At 40.6% G+C, this 23,336-nt stretch overlaps 1 protein-coding gene across 2 annotated transcripts in view; it reads left to right on the top strand.

The window, feature by feature from the left end:
• PCDH15 (protocadherin related 15) overlaps positions 1–23,336 on the top strand; it is a 1,406,570-nt gene that overhangs the window by 1,164,488 nt on the left and 218,746 nt on the right. Inside the window, exons 24-26 of one of the 2 annotated variants that reach the window (XM_050959272.1) lie at positions 292–597; positions 1,297–1,521; positions 14,369–14,485. In XM_050959272.1, the coding sequence (XP_050815229.1) occupies positions 292–597; positions 1,297–1,521; positions 14,369–14,485 (648 nt within the window). Of the gene's footprint in view, positions 1–291; positions 598–1,296; positions 1,522–14,368; positions 14,498–23,336 lie in introns of those variants that run through there. The other variant, XM_050959271.1, reaches the window with a different exon arrangement.

Consider the following 23,336-nt stretch of genomic DNA (forward strand, 5'->3'; position numbering starts at 1 on the left):
TCCTCACTTTCCAAGGTAATCCCTTCCATACGTATTCTAACAGTTTTCATAAACTAAATAAATACTATACAGAAAGTAACAATATGACATTTTTCATGTCAGGTGTAAGTGGAAACTTGAAACCTCATCCATAAACCACGAAAGTCAATGGAAAGACTTCCATTGACTTCAATGTCCTTTGGATTCTTTTATATTAGAAAGTCGAATAAAAGGCTCACTGATCATGTCTGAATCTACTACACATATCTTTCAAAAGTATTTTAAAACAATATGGCTTTTCTTTTCTTTTAGGCTACAGACCCAGATGCTGCAGTAAATGGCCAAGTACATTACAGCTTGGTAAACTTCAAAAATATTTTCCGCATCACATCAAATGGTAGCATTTACACAGCAGTTAAACTGAACAGAGAAATAAGGGACTATTATGAACTTACTGTTGAAGCAACAGATGGAGCTGTGGACCCCCGCCGTTCAACATTAACTCTGGCAATCAAAGTTCTGGATATTGATGACAACAGCCCTATGTTCACTAATGCCTCCTACACTGTCTGTGTTCCAGAAAACCTACCACCTGGCACAGTCTTTCTGCGAATAGAGGTAAGGCACTTTGGGTCAAAGAAAGTGTTTTGTTAATCTTATTGTGTGAGGCTGTTCTCATCTAACTGGTTGCCATTAAAACCAAAATAAGAGATTAAAAAGGTGGATGGAGAACTGATACCCAAACCTCCTTAAAGCCTTTTTCTCTTTGTGAAAATGGGACATCTGGCATAGGACAGGCAAGTGAAAAATATTAGACATATAGAACTTACATTTCTACTAAATAATAAAAGCAATGATGGAAAATCAGAACATAAGTAGAGTACTATTGAAATACTTTACAATGTGAGATTTTTCTAAATGTCAATTTCATTACTAAAATACATTTGCATTCTCCAGTAAGGTTCTACTATATTGATATTGCCAGTTTCTTTTAGCCCCAAAGAGTTCAAATGTCCTTCCAAAATTTTAATCCAAATCTCTTAATTAGGCAAGTAGAACGTATCTTAAAAGCAGCATCTGTTGACTAGCAGAGTTGGTTTTGAAAAAAGTTTGTTTCCTCAAGCCTACTGAAAATATATCTTGTTAAAATTAACTATTAAAATTATGAAAAAACAAATATGAATTGCACCAAAGAAAGCAAATGTTCTTAGTAATATCAAATAAATCAAATGTATGTCCTGTAAAAATTGTGAGCTGGTGTTTTTCCTTGTGACTCTTCAGTTTTTTAGTTTTCAAGTAAATTCTCTTTTGCTGTAGGCAAAGGATATTGACCTTGGTTCAAATGTTACCTATCGAATACGAACCCAGGAAGCACTGCCGTTTTTTTCATTGAACAAGTTCACAGGAGAATTATCACTTTTAAAATCCTTGGATTATGAGTCATTCTCTGGAACAGAGGCAACCTTTACCTTTCTAGTGGAAGCCTTTGATAGCGGAGGAACTATGCCTCCAGGACTTGCTACTGTCACTGTGAGAGTAAAGGTAAGAGTAAAACTTTGCAGTCGATAACATCGTTTTCTCTCTTATACAATACCTCAGTAACCTTTAGAGGTCTTCCAGTAGGATGCAGGAGCACAAAAGCAATATCTTTATTTTCCTTGTAGTTTGTCCTATCCTCACTTTCACTTTATGTAAAGCTGTTGCCTTTTTGTAGCAGTAACTTGTTCCTATTTAAAATGTACGGTGTATCACTATTGTAATTGCTTTGCAATTGCATGCAATTACACAGTTATGTGCTTGCTCATAGATTTATTACTTACAGGAACAGATCTGAGAATACTTCATAAATGAGTAAACATTTAATTCTTTATGATCCCCAAAAGGCTGGAATAAATACTTAATGGAATGGTTTGAAAAAATGACACCATCACATTTCAATTTAAGGTCGCATAAATTGTAATTTTATTAACCATTCTTATGCATTAAGTGCTGATGCTGCACACTACTTATATTTCAATTTCTGCTGCATAAAGGCACAGCCTTACAAAAGAAAATAGCTTATTTTGTGCTTCTTTTACAATATTTAGTCCTTATTCTGCCAGTGACTGGCTGTGAGAACTTGATCATTTAACTTTACCTCATCTTTCTCTTTTCCAATCTGTAAAGAGTGGCAATAATGATGTTCCTATTTGTAAAGTGCTTAAAGATCCACTAATGAAGTATTATATGAGAGATTCTTAATAAGAACTGCTGTTTATTTTGCTACTAGTCACAACTTGTCTGATGCAATTATATTGTCAGGATCCCAACAAGGGCAATGGGGACCCAGATCAGAGCAGGGGCAAATCTGAGGCTAGTAGTGGAGGAGTTTGTAGTCAGGTTTCAGGCTCTGGGTCAGGAGGCGAAGTCTAGCTCAAGCCAAGGTTGAAGCCAGGAGTTCAGGAGCAGGGAAAAGAAATATCGATGGCTGCTACAGAAGTTCCATGTTGTTGCCTGGACACTTCCTGGAATGCCTGTTAGATTTATATAGGATGTGAAGGCAGTCAGGAGCCACAAGGCTGCTGCTTGTCATCCCTTTTGAGGTGGGACTTTCCATGGGTCTATGTCCACATGGTTCACAAACTGGTCACAGCTGTTGTTGGTTAATGGTATAGAACTGTAAGCAGCCTGGCAGTTCTGCAGGACTGGGTTCTAGACTTGTGGGGTCTTACATTTTTCTGGGAAGGCGTTTTGGATTCCTTTATCAAGTGTCTGCTTCCTTGAATTTTCATGTCTGTGGATGAGCTGATTTTTGTGCCAAAAATGCCTTCTTCCTTCATTTTGTGTAGTTTGGGTAGGATGGTGTGGAGAGGTAGATCACTGGTATTTTAGTTCAGGAATAGAAGCTTGTATGTGAGAGCCACATTGCAGAGTCTTAAACTAAACTTTCAACTCTGGAGATGTGAGTTAAGATTTGTCCGCCTTTGTCTGACTTGTCCTCATCTGTCCCTCCATGAATGCAAGTCAATGCCACACCATTTGTTGTGTTGCAAGCACGATCTTTCCATTTATGGCCAAAGAATTTTGTCATGGGACCAGCTCAGCTCATTTTCGGTCTGCCCAGTGATCACTTGTGGTCTCTAGGTATCCAGTCATTGATGCAGGTTGTTCACCTATTGCAGCGGTGGGCAACCTGCAGCCTGTGGGCCACATGTGGCCTGTCAGGTAATCTGATGGCAGGCTGCTAGATAGTTTGTTTACATTTGCATTTGTGATTCACTGTTCCCGGTCAATGGGAGCTGCAGGAAGTGCCACAGGGACATGCTGGCTGCTGCTTCCTGCAGTTCCCATTGGCCAGGAATGGCAAACCGTGGACACTGGGACCCGTGGGCAGCCATGCAAATGTAAACAAACTGTCTGGTGGCTCACCAGCAGATTACCCTGACAGGCTGCAGGTTGCCCACCACTAACCTATTCTTTTGCCTGTGAACAACATGACCCACCCATTTCTGCTTTGCATTGTACATCGCCTGCACTATATCAGTTGCATCTGTGCCTTCCGATCTCCTCATTTGTTATGTGATCACGGAACAATATCTTACACATTTGCCTTTCCATTGCTATCTAAGTGACTCTCTGGGTGCCAGAGAGTTCAGATTTAATTGTGGTCATATATGAAATCAGCATGTTGGTTTTAACCTAGTGCTTGGTTAATATTTATCCACACTGTAAATTGCTACGTGGTTTTGAATAATTTAACTTGATTGTCAGTTTATCTTCTACTCTACTCAGAGCAAAGAAATTAGCATCATACACCTTCCCTGGCCAGCCCACAGTGATATCAGTGAAGTATCTTTGGTGATCCACACCTGCTTGTATAACCATAGAAAAACAGCCTGTTCTGTTGATGTACTCTGTGGTAAGGTGGGCTCCTACCACGTGCCAGGCTGGACTAGGGAGAAAAGGATTTCCTCTTCCCCTGCATGGCATCTGGCGCCGGGTCAGACCTACCCCCAGACTTCTCCCCTGGCTTCAGGAAGCTCTGCAGACACCCACACCCACACTTTCTGTGCCCATCACTCCTCAGCTGCAGGGGGAAGGATCTCTGTACAGGGAGCTACTCCCCCATCTGCCCAACCCCCCTGCATCCAGACTCCCTCCTATCCAGATCATCCTGCCAAGCCCCATCCCCCTGCATTCAGAACCTCTCCAGTGAGCCCCACTCTCCCAGCACCTACATCACCCTGATGAACCACCCATACCCAGATCCTCACCCCACCCAGCCCCAACCAGTTGCTCTTGCATCCCCACCCCACTGAGCACCACTTCCCCAGTATCTGGACCCACTATTGAGCCCTACACGCCCAGACCCCCCTGCTGAGCTCTATCCCCCATGCTGAGACCCAACCACCTTCACCTGGACCTCCCCACAGAGTCCCATTACTATTGCACCCAGAACCCTCCTACAAGCCCCTCTGTACCCAGATCCCCAATTGAGCTGCCTTCACCCAAACTGCCCCACACAGAACCCTCTTAACCCACACTTAGATCCCCCTACAATAAGCCCCTCCACACTTGGATCCTGGCTTGTTGAGCCTACCTGGTGCACCTGACATGGATGGGCAGGGACCTGGGGTGTTTCTGGGCCAGGTCCCATCATTGCACTATGTCAGGGTTGGATGCAGCCTCACTGCTGAGTCCATGTCCTGGGGGGTTACGGGGGCTGAACAGTGATGTCCCACCTCTGTGCAGCCAGTGGCCTGTGCTCCTCAATGCCATGCTGGAACATCCACATTTATTTGACAAATACAATTTGCAGAATTTTAAAATATTGTGTGCAGAATTTTAATTTTTTGGGCACAGAATGCCATCAAGTAGTACTGCCAAGAGTCACAGTTATGTGTGGCAGGAGACAATTAATGATGCTATATGTTTGCATGATAACAGTCCCTAGTATGAATTTTCCAGCTCCAAAATGATTTCCCACTGGCCAATAGCAATCTGGCATTGCAGACTTCCAGAATGTGATCACCACTTGCTTTTCCACTGCCAATGCAGCTCTCATTAGGGTGTCCCTGAGCTGAAGGGCTGATGTGAACTCAGCACACAGATCCAGGAATGTGGCCTTTCACATCCAGAAGTTCTGCAGCCACCGCTCATCACTCCGTTCTGAGACAGTCCTACTAGTCAGTGCCCATTTCTTCGGGCCAGAAGCAGCACTCCATCATCTGCAGTTGCTCAATGAACACCAACAACCTTGAATCATTTTTTGCTATTTCCCTTTGCAAACTGTCTTTGAAGACATTGTCATGTCCCCATTGTTGTAGTACTTCCTGTGTGTCTGCAAATAAAGGAGAATCATTCATCCAATATTTGCAATGTTCATGAGGGTAGTGCAAAGCTGAATGGACTCCAGGCTTCTGTCAGAGATAGTGGGCACCAAAAAATTTCATGCAGATTTGTGGGATTTTCAAAAAATGGCACAAAATTATGGTATATGTGTAGCAATATGGGATGGAGAAAGTTGCATGCTGGTAACTTGAGTCCATGCTCCAAAAGATCCCTGGGGAAGTCAATTCTATTTTTCACAATACGTAGCAAAAATTTCCCCAAAGACATTGTGGTGGATGGCAGTGCATGGCACATTGAGTTATCTACCTGTCATGCACCACACCTTGCATTGACGTACAAGCAGCCAAGTATGCACATGCCCAAGTGACGTACAAACTTTGGCAGCTGTATGCCAACGTATCTTGTGCCAACCAAAGTTTGTAGTGTGGACCAGAGAAACAAAAGCCAACCCTTCGCCTCAGAACTGGCTGCTTCTAAGATTTCTCCATGAGCATTGTTCACCTCTGATCCTTTCTGTGTAGACAGCCATTCCCAGGTCCCTTATGTTCAGATTGAAATTAGCCATCCTCATCTGTTGTAATGAATCCACAGGAATGAAGGGTTCCAATATCAACTCCTAATGATCCTGAAATCCTTACTGGGACCATATCCTTACTGATTATATTTAATTTAACATTTCATCCTTTTTTCTATACAGTTTACTTCCTAAAACAATTATTCCTTTCTGTACCTCTTTGAATAAATATTCACCTAAACCACACTCCAATGTGACATGAATGGAAAGTCCAAGAACACAACAGCACAGAACTTTCTAACTCAAGCTTCAAATTAAGCTCCTCTAACGCCTTCCCCTAAATATATATGTTAAAGCTGAATGAATTTTCTTGTTTCTAGTCGCTTTAAATGTACATGGCACTGGACTGTGCTTTCAATAAGTGGCTTTAGCTGTTATCAAACTCCTCAACCTCACTTCAGTGTTTAATCACCCGAAAAAGCCATTTAGTACTCTACCATGCACATTATCCCTTAATAATTAATTAGCTACTTTGGAGCTTGCAGAGCATGAATTATGAAAAATAGGTAGTTATACCAGATCAACAACTTGGATGTAATTAGGTTAAGTTTTGTTTAGTTTAAAAAAAAATAGAAGTAGACCAGGTTTTTTTGTGCTGGTAGTGCACAGCACTTTTCCAGTCTAACTAAAATAAAATGTTGGTATACCATGATACATACGTATGTAAATTTGTAACATCTTATTGTTTTAATACATATTATTGCAAAAAGGTATTAAAGAAGTAGTATTATGATCCCTTCCTGTCTACTCTGTGTCTTACTGGTTCTTTTTAATGGCTAATTTTACAAACGTTGCTTTTGCCTTCCTTCTCCATTAATAACTTGCCATATTTTTTTTCGTCTTTTGTGTCTCATCACATTAATATTCTCTGTTTTTGATATTTTGTACTAGTAAATTTGTTTATCTTTTGCTATGTGTGCCAACTGATGGACAGACTGCTATAAGGGTGAAACACCAAAACTCTGTCAATATGATCAAACAACAATGTTCACGTCTATTTTGTTTCTATGCCATATGCAAGACACATGTATTCTTCTGATTGGACTTCTCCACAGCAAATATAATTAGGTTTAGAATAAGTAGATTTTTATTGGTATATGTTTATTTCACCATATACATGCCAACTGACAAATTATTTCCACTGGTAATAACTGAAATTTAAACATAAGAAAAAATGCTGTTTGAGAATGTATTAGAGTTTGATTTAAGGATATTTATTTACTGTATTTTGGAACCTGATGTTGACAATATGAGTTTTAATGGTTAATTGTTTGACTCCTCCCCCCATAATTTTGCACAACTAGGAAAATTTAAATAGTTTTAAACAAAATGCTTAAAAATAAATATATGTTGTTTGATGAAATTATGTTTTTAAAATAAAGGGGGGGAGGGGAAAAGATTGACAATCCTAACTATAATGTCCTGCCTATAAGGTACTGAGCCCCTTCTGCATCTCCTGTTTGACTTAATGGTTCTCACCACTTCTTCAGAGTCGTTTCAGCATCTTACAGTAATGGAGCTATGGTTTCTAAGTTTCTGAAATAACAATTTGTTGAAACACATTTTTTTTAGTTCTTTCTCATACTTCCAATGGATAATTTTCTCCCCGGAGTCTAATGACTCTATTAAATATTTGTATAAATGGCATTTGTACTTGGGGAGTCCAAAACAACAGAAGATCTGGTATAAATAACAAGATTTAGCTAGCTGCAGTTCACAGATTTTAATGCTTTATATCTGTGCAGGGGGGGAATTACGTAGAGTTACTGAAGAATTATTGTAATGCATGTTGGTTTTGGTGGTATACAAAGCCCCATGATTCAGACCAATTTACAGAAAAAATTGAAATACATTTTGCACGGTTGGATATTTTGTCTCGTCTCCATATTTCCACTATATTTACAGATTTATTTCTTCTTTAATATTTATTTTCTTTTCACAAATATAATTGTCATAGTAGCAATGTAAATGCTAAGATAATAATCAAAATAGTTGTGTTTGCTACATTGTAAACATGCAAGTGCTATTCTAAGTGGCCTTTGTTTGTTTGTTGGTTTTTTGGAAAGAATAATTTTCAATTGTTTTCACACAAGGAATTACTCCTCTGATTACACGTTTATATGTAAGCAATACATTAAACATAAATTTAAATAGTCCTGATTTTCCTATCATTAAAGAAGTATAAAGTGGCTCCATTGAAATCCTGGGAATTACACTTGTGCAAAACAAGTGTGAATGAGAGAAGAAACCATTTCAATTACTTTAACAACACATTTCTGTTAAAATAAAATATATGGATTACTGAACATCAAACATAGTTGAAAAACTGGATCATTTAGCTCCAACAGAAATCCCTAGTTATACACAACCTCTCTAAAGTCAATGTGAAATTAAGCAATTATTGCTGTTTAAAGACAAATTCCAAAGTCTCAATTCTACTTATTAGTTTTGGGGCACTGTCATAAGAGCACTGGTATTTTACAAAGGTCCTAAAGTTATTCACCCTAGATATTTTCCTGCCTCACCACATAAATCCTCTAACCTCAGGCCATGCAGATGAGTTAACATAGCTAATACATAAACATAAAACAGATTTTCAGACACTTCTGCAGCAGCTAGAGATGATTTTCAACTAAGGGCCTGATTTACCATTGCATTACTCCAGTTGTATACTGAAGTAATTCCATCTTCTTCAGTTAAATCACATCACTGTAGAATTGGAATAATACAATCATGAAACACACCCAAAGATTTTAGAGAAGAATTTAAATGATCCTTGGAAGCCTTGCTGCAAGTTCTGAATTGTACTGCAGGATGACTGATGTGATTCTGAATCTAAAAAGGGGAACATCTTAAAGATATACACTACCGCTAAAAAGTTAATTTCAGTAAAGGAATTTAGATACAACTTTTAGATAATGTTTTCACCTCTTAGCTCAGAGAGCCGAGAAGCTTTCTATTGAGGAATAAGGAAAAACTATAAGCCAGAGAGTCCTTGTGATGATTCTGATTCTCACCAAAAACAAGAAGTAGAGGGAATTTCATAAATACCATACAAAGCTATGGTGCTATATAAACATTTAATAATAAAAATATAGCCCTGGGGAAGTCAGGGCCGGTGCAGGGATGTTTCGCGCCCTAGGTGAAACTTCCGCCTTGCGTCCCTCTCTGCACCTGTACCCTGAGGTGCTCCCCCCCCACGGCAGCTCCCTCACTCTCCACCCCAGCTCACCCCTGCTCCACGCACGAGCACCCCAAGCACGCCATTGCTGCTTCACTTCTCCTGCCAACCAGACTTGCAACACCTAAGCTGATTGGCGCCACAAGCCTGGGAGGCGGGAGAAGTGAAGTAGCCACGGCGTGCTCAGGGAGGAGGCAGGGCAGGGATGAGCTGGGGCGGGGAGTTACCCTGTGTGCCGCTCCCCCCCTTACTTGCTGCAGGTGACCCTCCCCGTGCTCCCCTGCCCCAGCTCCCTCCACCTAAATCCTGGAGGTGACCGGTGCGACCGAAGATCCGGCCACTGCGGTTGCTGCCGAGGAAAATGGCGCCTCCCAAATCCCAGCTCCCTAGGCGACCGCCTGGGTTGCCTAAATGGTTGCACCGGCCCTGCAGGTATCTGATAGGCACACACCAGTGCAATGCCAGAATTTCAAATGATCAGACCTAAACGTAATTATTTCTTTTACTGTAAATCAAATTTATATGGCAAGTGTACTGAAAATGAATTAATAATCATTTAACAGTGCCAGCTATTTTGTCATGCAAACTTCAGTATATAGTCCGAATGTCTTTGCTTATTCGAATCAAACTGTGCTTTCCTAGAAAATGCCTGCAAAGTAGAAACCATTTACTAAAATATAAAGCTAGTCCTTCCCAGAGAGCCTCATTATAGAAAGCATGAAATGATTATTCCATTTTATGATTCCGACCATTTCATATAGTACTGTACTTACAAGCAGAGATTTTAAGTGAAGCTCTGGCCCTGTGGAAGTCAATGGAAGTTTTGGCATTAACTCAATGGGGAGAGGATTCCACATTTTGTATATACAATGGTGACGCATGGGGACAACTGCTACAGGGGAGAGATTCACCCCTTAGAAAGAGCAGCAACTGTACTGCTACCTCCTTTCCCTGGGGTTTCATCAGGAAAAGGCAGCTTTGAATTATAGCTTAGATTTCATATTAAGACCTATCAGTGATAGTTAGCTGGAAGATGTGTGAAATAGTGCATCTCCCACCCAGCCCTGACTACATTTGGGGCAATGATGGTTGGCTACAGACCTCTGGTGGCATAAGAGTTATGGGCTGCTAATGCTGCTGGGCCCCTGCTTCATACTTTGCTGGCATACAGGAGACAAGGCCAGTAAATGCATATTTCTTCTGATGCTAACAGGAAACCAAACTTAATGTGCAAACATTGGATGTTCTCTGTAAGGGCACTTCTGCCTTTGGAATTCACTCTGTTCCTTGGTCCATAATAGAACAAGTTTGTTCACTGAGCCCCTTTTTTTCCCCTCTCTGGCTTGTGAAGAGTCAGAGGCTTGTGAAGTTGGATAATGTAGGGGGTGAGCAGGGACTCTGAATTTGTGTTTCTTGGGAGTTTAGGGGGTTTTATATTTTTGCTACGTAGGGGGAAATTAGTATGGTAAAATTAGTTTTTGTAATGACCCGTCCACTCCTAGTCTTTAGTCAGGCATAATTTGATGCCATCCAGTTTGCAAATTAATTCCAGTTTGGCAGTTTCACGTTGGAGTCTGTTTTTGAAGTTTTTTTGTTGAAGAATTGCCACTCTTAAGTCTGTTATTGAGTGACCAGGGAGGTTGAAGTGTTCTCCTACTGGTTTTTGAATGTTATAATTCCTGATGTCAGATTTGTGTCCATTTATTCTTTTGCGTAGAAACTTGCCCGCTACTGTTACTCTCACCTTCCTGTCAACTGTTTGAAATGAGCCACCCTCATTACCACTACAAAAGTGATTTTTCCTCCCTTGGTATTCTATTGTTAATTGAATTGTCTCATTAGACTGACCCCCCACTTGGTAAGGCAACTCACATCTTTTCATGTACTGTGAATATATATACCTGCTACTGTATTTTCCGCTCCATGCATCTGATGAAGTGGGTTCTAGCCCACAAAAACTTTTGCCCAAATAAATTTGTTAGGCTCTAAGGTGCCACAAGGACTCCTCGTTGTTTTTGCTGATACAGACTAACACAGCTACCGCTCTGAAACCTAAGATTAGAATGCAGTCCTTATTGCTGCTGTAAGCCACTCCACAGAACTGTGTTGGCAAATTTGAAGTGACTGGTGATTTAGGCTAGTAATACTTCTCATCTAGCTAAAAGGTTAAAGTGAGCTTGTTTGAAAGCTGGTTTTGTAGTTGGACTACAGTTTCTCCTCCCTTGGTTTTCACACCTCAACTGCTAGAACAGGGCCTCATCCTCTCTGATTGAACTAACATCGTTATCTCTAGCTTGCTTGCATATATATGCTTGCCCCTGGAAATTTCCACTACGTGCATCCGACGAAGTGGGTATTCACCCACGAAAGCTCATGCTCCAAAACGTCTGTTAGTCTATAAGGTGCCACAGGATTCTTTGCTACTTTTATAGCAGGTCACGCTGACACTGCCATGACCAATGCATATTCAATAGAGGTCCTTATTTGTATTTCCTTCCCTTAAGGAGTTTCTAGAGGTTAGTATATGTATGATGTTACCCTATTAGCATACACATCAATTTTCTGTCATGGCAGCTTTGTGGTCAGAGGCCCTGTCCGGAACTTTCTGGATGCTGGTGTCAGCTGTGTTCTGTGCTGGGGTCAGCTGTGTTCTGTGGGTGGCTGATGTCAGTATTCTGGACCAAATTCGCCTTCTTGCATGCTACTTTCAGTTCCCTATAACTTATGAGTTGCTTAAGTTTATCTATACCAAAGGTTATAGGCGTCAAGCCTCACACTATCTACTAAAGCCAAATCTTACAGGATAAAAAGCCTGTAGGTTCCTTGCATTACTACTAAATATAATAAAGCAAAATAATAAAGCAATGAATATAATACTGGTAAGTTGGCCCACTGGGCTACAGACTCCCACCCCCATTTGGGGAGGCTAGCCCCATTGCCCCACCCCTTCCACATGAGGTCCTGAGCCCCACCTCCCCTTCCAGCCAGAGCCCCCCACCCCCCAGTGGCCAGAGAAGCCCCTGGCTGGCCAGAATCCCAAGCCACTCCCCCATTGTCACTGCCAGAGGAGCCCCAGCTGGCCAACCGACCCAAGCCCCGTCTGGAATAGCCCCAGCTAGCCAGCCGACCCAAGCCACATCTGGAGTAGCCCCAGTCACGCCGGCAGGTCTGGGCCATAGCATCCCCAACCCAGTGTCCCATGGCAGCGGCTGCAGCTAGCCTATTATACCCACCCCTCATGCCCTTTTCCTAACATAGGAGGCAAAATTTAGATGAAATTAGAAGAGCTGTTATTTAAGATATGTTTAACCGTTTTTTTCCTGGAATTTTGCAACATGGGTATATCCCCAGGACATGCATATGATCTCCATTGTTACTTGGATTTTTTCCAGCGTGATTGATACCAGGAGTCCTCATCTGGAGTGGGGGACAGATGGTCACAAGTTCATGACCTGCTCTTGCCTTTCCTTATTGCTAAATAGGAGGGTAGTTCCAGCAGGGATCCTACTATGGAAGTTGAGAACCACTGGTATAGACAGTCTTAAACCTGAACTATAAAATTTGTATGGAGCACATACTAGCTGGTGCCTAAATCTGTACTTGAGTTAATTTTAATTTAGACTCTCTGACTGTTTTGGTGCCTATACCCATATATGCAATCAGATCAACTTCACTAGATGAATCCAGCATCTTTCCCTAAATGTTTGGGGCAGGAACCATCTTTTTATTCTGTTCTAGATGTTAATGGTTACGCAAATAATAAATAGTAATAATGAAAAATGGAGTGTGGATGGACTCCTATAATCTGAGATTGCTGTATGATGCTTCAAAACTCTTTCTATGTATACATACACATACTCATACACAGCAATACAAAGATTCAAGATTAAGCCTTTTGGGGCAAGGTAGAGCAAGGCCTTAATTTTTGTGAAACTTGGCATCATTTTGAAGTATTTAGAAAAAATGTGATTTGTTTGTGTAAATTAGTCTTCCATTTTACCTTGTCAGATGAAGTAAAATGTCCAGCTGGAAAAGGTCAGCAAATTTGAAGGCACCCATTTCTATCCCCATAATCCAATGTAAGGAATTCTGATCTATTTTAATTGAACAATTTGCAAAATTCAACCCCTACAACCTCAAAGGTGGGGAGGGGTTTGTCTGGTCAAGCAGCAAGAAAGAGGATGTGGATCTTCTAAGGGTTCCCCCCTCCTTTTGGTGGTGGGCAGGAGGAAGGGAAATAGGCATCACCTGATCTAGAGACTGGCAAGAGGGGCTCTTGAAAGCCATTGGGCCCGATGTGGACCAGCAGGGAGAGTTTATATATCTGTTTATGCCCTGACCTGCCAATAGAGCTCTGTCTCGCATTTGGCCCACAGACAGGTGGCCAGTTCCCTCTGGGAGTTCACAGCTGGGCTTCATCATTGAGGCTACTCTGAGTTGATATGGATAAAAGGTTATGGATAAAACAGACATTAAATGAAAAGTAAAAAATGTGGTTTAAAGTTGCACTTGTTTAAATTAAAAAAAAGAAAAAAGCTAAATTTAGTGGGCCTGATCCTGATTGTGTTATTTATGCAGTACATATTATTTCAGGATAGATCATACTATCAAGGTAAATGATTGTTCCCATTAACAAATTACAGTATTGCTGGAGAGAAGCTTTGAAATGTATTTGGCTCCTGATATGGCAGTTATTAGTGGTCCTTCAGCTGAGCATGGTTGAACTTTGCTTTATATTTTCTTTTCTTTTTACTGCCTCCCTCAATATAATGTACCTTTGCTTCAAAAAAAACCCAACAAGTCTAACAAAATTATCCTTCACAGTACATAGGTCACTATGAAAAGCATAATTTAGGCTCTCATAAGGTGTTTATAGTAAGCCGGTCCTGTATTTTCTTGTCATTTTGTCACATATAGTGTAAAAAGCACTTTCAGGAAAGAGCAAGCTCATCCAGTTTAGAAAATTAACAAAGCCATATTGTGGGACATTACTTGAAAAACGACTGTCATAAGAATCTCTGCAGTCACTGGAAGCTTTATTTACTTGAGTGACAGACTGTTTTCTGAAGTAGAATTACTTTACGTTGATCCCTTACACAATAATATTGTATTGACAATTTGGCATCTTCCTCTTGGATGCCAGGCTTGTGTGATAGTATTTGTGAGAGTATGGACAGGCTGACAGTGGCAAATGGGTTCTCTAATGGGAAGGGAGTGAATGGGTATAGTTTGAAAGAACAATTGTGGATAGGTCCATAATCTTGTTTCAACTTGAAAACTAAACTCTTAATTATATTTTGCAGGATATGAATGATTACTCCCCAGTATTTAGCAGTGCTCTCTACAGAGGAATGGTTGCTCCCGATGCAATCAAGGGCACTGTTATCGCTACAGTTTCAGCTAAAGATCAGGATCCTCCGGTAAGCAAATGATTTTGTTAATACACTTCACCCAAGAGGGAAAAATCTTTAACCCTCATATATGACCTAACCCTCTGAGCAACAAAGGAGATTATTATGAGTCTCACACAGCAGTAGCTTGCATAATTTTTTTATCCCAGCCTGTTCTTTGTGATCATGGACATAGGCTGTATTTCAAATGATTTTTCCCCAGGCTGACAAATCAACGATACAGCTGCTTTTTGATGAGAAGTTATCCGGCTTCCTGGCACAGATGATAAAAAGAATAGGCAGGAAGCAAACCCATGACTGCCTGCATTTGGAACAGATCTGTGGCTTAAAAAGAAAACAAAACACAACTTTGCAAGCTTGTCATTTCCTTGATTTGCAGTCATTGTGAGTTTCCAATCTATGTGACATACTAGTGTTCTACAAAACAGCACAGTTGATCAGTAGCCCTTTTTGGAAATGCAGTATTTGAACTGAGCTTGGTTCATCTGAGGATAAAGTTTATTTCTGCCACTGATTTCTTATCACTGTTCCTGGTGAAGCTCTTGATTGACAGAACTGTGCGCATTTTTGACTTGTTAGCTTTTCTGATGGGTAATATCTATTTGTGTAATCAAGGAGATTCATGAACACTGGTGACCAAATGATGCACTGAGGACAATAAAAGCCAAAGATATTCTGTCAGAAGTGTTTAATTTTAATTGTTAATGTTTAGAATATTAAGGAGAAGAACATACACTCCAAATGCTCAAGGAGTGGTGTTCTGAGAGAGTGTTTCCAATGCGCATTAAAAGCTAATGATAATATTTTGACAGAGTTCCACATAAATCAGGTATAGTTAAATACAGTACATAGTAGTTTTTTTAACACTATGAAGCACTGAAATTCTAAGGCTATATTTATATGTCATATTTAATATGCCCTGTCTGTGATATCCCTTTGCAAAAAATCCAAACACAAAATGGAAAAGACCTTCAGTTGATGTTAATCAGTCTAGCTCCTTTGAAGTCAATTAGGTTGGCCTAATTTATGCCATCTTAAGATCAGGCCTATTGTATGTTTAAGATCTGTAAAGAGAGTACTATTAAAATTCAGGTTAATATTACCAATATTGATTTATTATTACTATAAATTATTTGATTAATACCATTGCTGGGTTGAACTCTATACAGAACATAGAGGAAGACACAGTCTGTCTTCCATGGATTTTACAACATCAGGGCAAGATTTGGGGTTGCATGGAAGGACTGAAGAGGTGCTAAATACTGGCAGCCATTCTCAGACCCATTGTGCCTTAGCAAGGCGCAGTGCCTCCACTAACATAGGGGAGCATAGATCTTAGCAGCTTCTGCTATGCCCTTTCACAGAGGTCAGTGTGCATATCCCTTTGCTGGCCTAGCTCTGGTAGCCATTGTGGATGGGGATTAAGGCAGTAGCACCACCCTCATATTTCCCCTGTAGTTTTCTTTGGTGGTATCACAAATGGGGCTAGCGGTTGGAGCAGGAGTCGGGAGCCAGGGCCTGGAGTCAAGGATCAGAGTTGGAGTTGGAGTCAGGGTTGGAGCCAGAGGCAGGAGGAAGCAAGGCTGGAGCGGACTGGAACAGGACAAGAATAAAGCTGGGTGGCAAGGCTGGACACAAGGCAGGGGTATGAGTAATTGCAGCTGCTACTGAACTTAAAAACAGGCCTGCTGGCTTCCTTCAGACAATCAGGTGGGCCAGCTAATCTGGTGGTCCTAATGCAACCCAGTTGAGCTCATTAATCTGTCTAGAGAATGGGCTGGCTAGTCCTCATGCTCAGCTGAAGGAGCACACTCAAGACAGGTGGAGACTAATATTGCTATCCATGATGGATTTTTCCAATTTGTGTGCCTGGGAACACAATGGCTGGGCAGTGTCTGTTCTCTGCCCTGGGGGAGTAAGACTACACACAATCTAGCCCTAATCAGGCATCCAGTGATTTTAGGACGAACTAATCCTGATTGCTCACACCTCCCATCATTTGTTGTCAAGTCATTTTGAAAATTCTTCTAAGGTGATATTCTGAAACTTTAATTACTTTAGTGTTCTGAGATTTCCATCTGAGGTTAATATTGCTTGAAGCTTTGTTGTCATCAGGAATCTCTTTGGTATTCTGTGTATTTGGTATTAAGGACATCAGTGAGGTGTGTGGTTCAGGTGTTCACATTACAAAGGACGGTATCGTAACTTGCAAAGTTTGGCAATTTCATCAGAAAGTTAGAATGAATATGGGTACAATGAAGCACACGCCGTATTTCAGGGAGTTCAGTGAGCAACACTGGGTGAAACTTGAACAGAGATGGCTCCATTTTGTCCCCTCAGGAACTCCCTGTCACTTAGGGACTCAGCATATTGTCCCAATTCAAGAGATGGTATCCTCAAAGTAACCTGCAAATTCCTCACAGATAAAATCTCTACTCGATTTACAGTTAGTCATCTCAAATTATCCACCCCCGGGAACAGTTCCACTGTGTATGACATTTCTGTTCAGCCCTGGGGTGGTGGGGCTGAAGCTGTCATCCAGCAGTGCCCTGGCAGTTCCCAGTTACTGCAGGGGCCTCTTGCAGCTCCCAGCTGCCACCAGGGGACCTGCAGCTCCCAGCCACACTCCCTTTGAGCCACTGTCCAGGGCCATGGTCACGGTCCACAGGCACTGGATCAGGACTCCATCACCACCATGTTAGCCATATTCCCTTCTTGTTTTATTCATTGCAAGTTATCTGTAAATCCAGTGAACTCTGTGGGCAAGGCCAGGAGAGAGGCTGTTTAGGATCCACTGTATCAATCAATAGTAGAGCTGGCTGAAAAACGGATTTTCTGTTTTTCAGCCTATGGTAAATTCTGATACTTCAAAATTTGATTTTGTCCCAAATTTTGATGAAAAGTCAATATATGTCTGAGTTTTTTCACAAAAAGGAATATTCCGAAATATTTCATTTTGATCTGATTGAATCATTTTGTTTCAGCTTTATCATGTTGACTGTTATAATAGCATAGAATAGAATAATCTAAATATTTTAACTGTCATTATCATAATGAAATATTTTGATAATTTTCCGTGAACATTTAGATGGAATTGATACATTCCAGAAAAAGGTTTTGATTTTTGCAAATCCGCATTTTCCAATGGAAACCTAGTCTGACCATAGAAAAATTTAGACCAGCTCTAATCAATAGACATGTACAAAAGAATCCTGTAATATATCACCAGATCATAGATAAAGTGGTGATTCGGCAACATAGATTACTCCCTCAGAAGGTCCTGAAATCTGTCCAATTCCAACAGCTACCATTGTCAATGTATTAATAATTGAAAATGTCATTGTATGAGTTTTAGAGAGACAAGATGGTGAGGTAATAATCTTTCATTGGATCAACTTCTGTTGGTGAGAGACAGAGCTGTTCGTCATAATCAGAATTGTGTGTAGTGGTCAGAGGGTAATAGATAATGAGACCATTGGTATAATGTTTTGTTTCTTGCATTTGCTCTGGAAGTAGAAAAGAAATGAAATATTATCACCACCAGTTTCACCATCTATAACTGTCTGACCACTGCATACAACTCCAAATATGCTGAACTGTTCTCTCTCTCTCTCACAGAAGTTGGTCTGTGATGGGGTGGACTAGGTCCAGAGGCCCCCTGCTGGAAGCCTCAGAATCCTGCCACATTTGTCCCAGGAAAGAAGCAGTGGAGCTAAGTCCTCTGAGCAGCCAAGAAAGGCTACGAAGGGCTAGCTAATCAGAGAGGCTGCAAGGAGCAGCCAAACGATGCCCAAGAGGAACATATAAAAAGGAACTGCAGAGCTAGAGACAGACAGTTCCTTGTTCAAGGCAGAGGAGTGCAGTTGGTGCTCCTGGCTGGCCAAAGGGAAATGTGGCACTGTGGACAGCTCAGTTCTGGCAGGGGCCAGGAAAGTGAGAGAGAGCTCCTGGCTGGCTGCTGGGCCTTGAATATAGGAAAGCCCTGACATAAGGGTGAAGCATCAGTGAAGGCTAGAGCCTCAGGGAAGTGGCTTGGGGAATTGAAAGCTGTTTCATTAAAGGAACACAGTGGCACATGGCTGCAATTCTTAGGGTCCCTGGGCTGGGACCTGGAGTAGTGGCCAGGTCTTGGTCCCCCCATACGCCACTAGGGAAGTGTCCTACAATTGGACAGTGATAACCCTCAGAAAGGGATCTAAGCTGTTCAGAGGCCCAGCTGGAGATCTGGGGCCAGAACAGACCAAGAAGGCACTGCCTCCTGGGAAGAATCCCTGGGATACTGCCCATTACCAGGGCTGGAACAGTTTAAAGGCTACAGATACATCCTACCACTGTTACATAGTGCAATAAAATATATTATCTTACCCCCGTTGTCTCTCTGATATCCTGGGGCTGACACAGCTACGACTACACTTCATACAACATGTGAGTTTGTGTGACATTTAGCACAATGGAGTCCAGATATTGACTGTGACCTCTAAAAAGGACTGTGATAATATAATACAAAACAGGGGTCAGCAACCTCTGGCACGTGGCTCGCCAGGGTAAGCACCCTGGCGGGCCAGGTCAGTTTGTTTACCTGCCACGTTGGCAGGTTCAGCAGATCGTGGCTACCACTGGCCATGGTTCGCCATCCCAGGCTAGTGGGGGCAGTGGGAAGCGATGTGGGTGAGGGATGTGCTGGCCGCGGCTTCCCGCCACCCCCATTGGCCTGGGACGGCGAACCACGGCCAATGGGAGCCACAATCGGCCGAACCTGCCGATGCGGCAGGTAAACAAACTGTCCCGGCCTGCCAGGGTGCTTACCCTGGCGAGCTGCGTAGCAGAGTTTGCCAACCCCTATATAAAGCCTCCAACTAAAATTTCCTCCAGTACTTCTTCCTTACAATGCTTTTTCTAATATTTATTTAAATATCCTCTCTGCTTTGAGGGTGGGGAGAATGGGGAGTTTCCCACTAAAGACCAAAGTGTGTGTGTGAGAGAGAGAAAGAGAGAGAGATAGCAAAATCACCATACATGGGATTCAGCTTAAATCCGTATATATGCTAGTCCATTCCACATATAGCCGGACCCTGAATGTATACGTATATATAAAAATGTGGAAATTTAAACTAAGCTGCGAAAGGGGGAAAATAAATAGATAAAATTTAGCCAAAATCTGAAGAACATTTTTTTTCTCTTTACTTATTAAGGGAAAGTAATTTAATAGCAGTTTTTTTAAAAGTAAATATGTTACTAATATATATACAGTAATGCATACACATTATTTAGAGATGTGTGTGTATATATATTGTGTATACATATATGTATATTTCCATTACAACCTTTCTCTCTCTCTCTAAATGCATGCATATAGGTTGTTATGGAAATCAATTAAAATATCTGTGCATAGAATTCTATTGATCTAGAACAGAAAAAAGAGACTAGAACAGAAAATAAAGTTAATGTTAATGGATTTTGCAATATACTGTTTGTTTTATAAAAAAGTTGAAAATTAAACTTAATCCTTAGAAATAAAAATAGAAAAGAAAAAGGCCATAAAGGTTTGCTAAAATGTAAAGAGGAATTCTCTCCCCTTATTAAAAATAGAACAATTTAATACATTTTTGAATAGTTGATATTTTACTTCAACTAATGACTAACAATACTAAGCCATTTCCTGACTTTGAAAATCTGAGAAAATTGACAAAGAACAAATTGGCTTTTATTTTTTCTATTGAATTAAAGTTGCTTAGCTGTTTTATCCTCCTGGCACATTAGTATTTTGGGGCCTGCTTTGACATTAAGAGGTGTCATAAGACAGATGGGTAATGAATGACTCACAATCATAGAAAAAATAAAACAAATAACCTTTTCTCTGCTATTACAAAGCATCTTTCTTTAAACTTGTCTTAGGGGGATAAAGCTTTCACTATGATCTTCATCAATTTTGGTACTTTTTTCATCTAAATGGATCTTAATTGGGCAATACTAATCAGTCTGTTTTATCACTTCAGGAAAAAACACTTAAGCTTCAGTTCTACTGTGAAAAGTGACTCTAAACTGCCAGTGTGGGATTCCATGTTTGTATCGTAAACAGTTCCATATTAAATGTGATTCTGTGTGAATTGCAGATAATTAATATATTTGAATAGAAGGAAAAGAATTTGGATAGAGGACAAATCTAATTTAAGCTTTAAGAGATTTTGCTATTTTACAAGTTAAGAAAGAAAGATAAATATTTCCTAACTGTCAGCTTTATAAACGTAGCCTGGGATGAAAATCAGACTGGATTTTTTCCTCCTTACATATCACTCATAATAAAAGTTTTGCAGACCAAATCAGGTCATCAGTTACTCCCCATTATCTTCATGAGATCCCCTCATTGCGATCAGAGTGGTATAATAAAGTTATTCACAGGGTTGCTGGCCCCATTTAAGGGGAGTCCAAGCCCAAGCTACATGTGACAAGCTAATTTAAGGGGAACTATTCAGTTAATTGAATAGCGAGCACCTGAGCCATCCAGTAAAAGGCCATCTCTGCTCAATTGCCAGGAGGTGCTCAGAAAGAGAGGTACTCTTCTGTGGGAGGGGAGCTCCACAGAGACTGCTGTCTTCAAGAAGGAGGTTTGTGCAATCCATGAGCCAATAGGAGATATTACAAGGTTAGGAATGAGAATGATTGGCCCCAGAGTGGAGGGTTGTACAACACTCTGAGTCTGAGCCCATGGAAAGAGACTTTTTTTCAAGTATGGTTTGGATTTAATAAATTAGAATTCTAGTGGGGAGCTTTTCCTACCTTCTGAACTTTGTGGCGTTCTTAAGAGTCTTGAGAGAAACTGAAGCAGTGTGTGCCTGCAGCACCACACTGAATCAGTGGGGGTGCTGCAGGGGCTGAATAAAATAAAATAAAAAATTCATTCAACCCCACTATCTTGAATGAGTTTGCACAGGCAGGACTGAGTGGAACATAGAAAATAATTCTGTTGATAATGCACCATATGGAATAGAATCCAACTCATTCTCACTTAGCTGTTTTGACTGTGTAGTGCCTGCAGGAGAAAAGAAAATTGGAAAAATGTGTGTCTCTTATAAAAGCAGCTAGATCATCAATAGAAAGAGGAGCCAAATTCTGCTGAAAATGTTGTTTGTAGTGTTCTAGCCATCTGGTCCCAGGATATTAGAGACAAGGTGGATGAGGTAATATCTTTTATTGGACCAACCTCTGTTGATGAGAGAGACAAGCTTTCAAGCTACACTAAAGTTCTTCTTTTCTGTATAGCCTGAAAGCTTGTCTCTTTCAGCAACAGAAATTGGTCCAATAAAAGATTTTACCTCACCCACCTGTCTCATAAAAAAAAAATTGTCATTTTGATAGCTACAAGTATTACTAGCCTGTATGTTCAAAGTTACAGATATGCTTTAAATGCAAACAAACCAAAAGCATGAATACTTTGGAGCAGTAGTCCAACTTCTTCCCTCATAAAACTGCCATGAGAAACAAATGACAACTTAGGGACAATCTTATCCTTGCTCTCCCAATAGTCCTAGACTGCTGAAATGGTGAACCCAATGGGAATACGCCCAGTCTGTTTGCTCAGCCTGGGAACATTAAAACCAAACTGCACCAGACCAGATGTCAGAATCTCATGTGACTCCTGGTTTCTATATGGCTATATTCAGTTCACAGAAAAAAATGTCATTTTTTACTTCCTAAAATTAAAAAGTCAGACTGCAAACAATTGTTCCCCATTCTTCCCAAAATGTACATTTTCCTTCAAGTTACAAGCACAAATTTGGTTGGACACAGAACGATGATATGTGTGTGTGCATGTATGTTTCCGAAGTGCTTCATGAGCTTTCGTATAGTCGTGGGAGTATGATGAATGGCTGCCAGGTGGAAATTCTGCTCAGACCGCAATGCACAAATATAAAGGGAGAGGAAATGATGGTGAAGGACACTGTGACACGTTCTTAGTCTTATGAAAAGTGCAATTCTGTTTTTTTAATTGTCTATGTAGATCGGATATGAATTCGTTTTCTAAGAATCCGACTGAAATGTTCCCACACAATAACTTAGATGTAACTCAATTTATCCAACTCATGGGATGAATGGCTGAGTTGGGATTTAAACCTCTATTTCAAACTGATGCTTAAATTACTAAGCCATTCTTGGAGTGTAAATGTTTTAACTTTGTTTGTGGAAAGTAATTCCATCATAACTAATGTTTATACAGTTATAGCAGAAAACACTGTCTTGGCCAATAATCTTAATGCTCCCATGTGGTTGCTCCATTATATTTTTTAATTTAAATTGTGGATTTCAAAGTGTTCAACAACCTTGGCTGTTAGCAATGAGGAAGTTCTGACATGCTATTTCTGTCTTCACATCGTCTATGAACTGTCAGTTATACCATTGCCCCCAAATGCATTTCACCAAAGATTTGAGTAGGATTTGATGGTTTATAGAAAATGTCACTTTAATTCTTACCAGGCAATATTTTATGCTATTTTCAATTTTAATTTGTTTCATCTTTAGTTGAGAATGTAAATTACACCTCTACCCCGATATAATGCTGTCCTCAGGAGCCAAAAAAATCTTACCGCGTTATAGGTGAAACTGCGTTCTATCAAACTTGCTTTGATCCACCGGAGTGCACAGCCTCCTCCCCGCCGAGCGCTGCTTTACCGCGTTATATCCGAATTTGTGTTATATCGGGTCGCATTATATCGGGGTAGAGATGTATTTTAAAAATGTTACACCTAAATCTGTCAGAACAAAATACAATGTGAAAAATTATTGTAAAAATGTTGTAATATATGAAGTAAAAATAATCATACATGTTTCATATGCATACAGCATTATGCAATACTAAAACAAT

Source organism: Gopherus flavomarginatus, chromosome 6, assembly GCF_025201925.1.
Source record: "Gopherus flavomarginatus isolate rGopFla2 chromosome 6, rGopFla2.mat.asm, whole genome shotgun sequence".
NCBI classification, from domain to species: domain Eukaryota; kingdom Metazoa; phylum Chordata; order Testudines; family Testudinidae; genus Gopherus; species Gopherus flavomarginatus.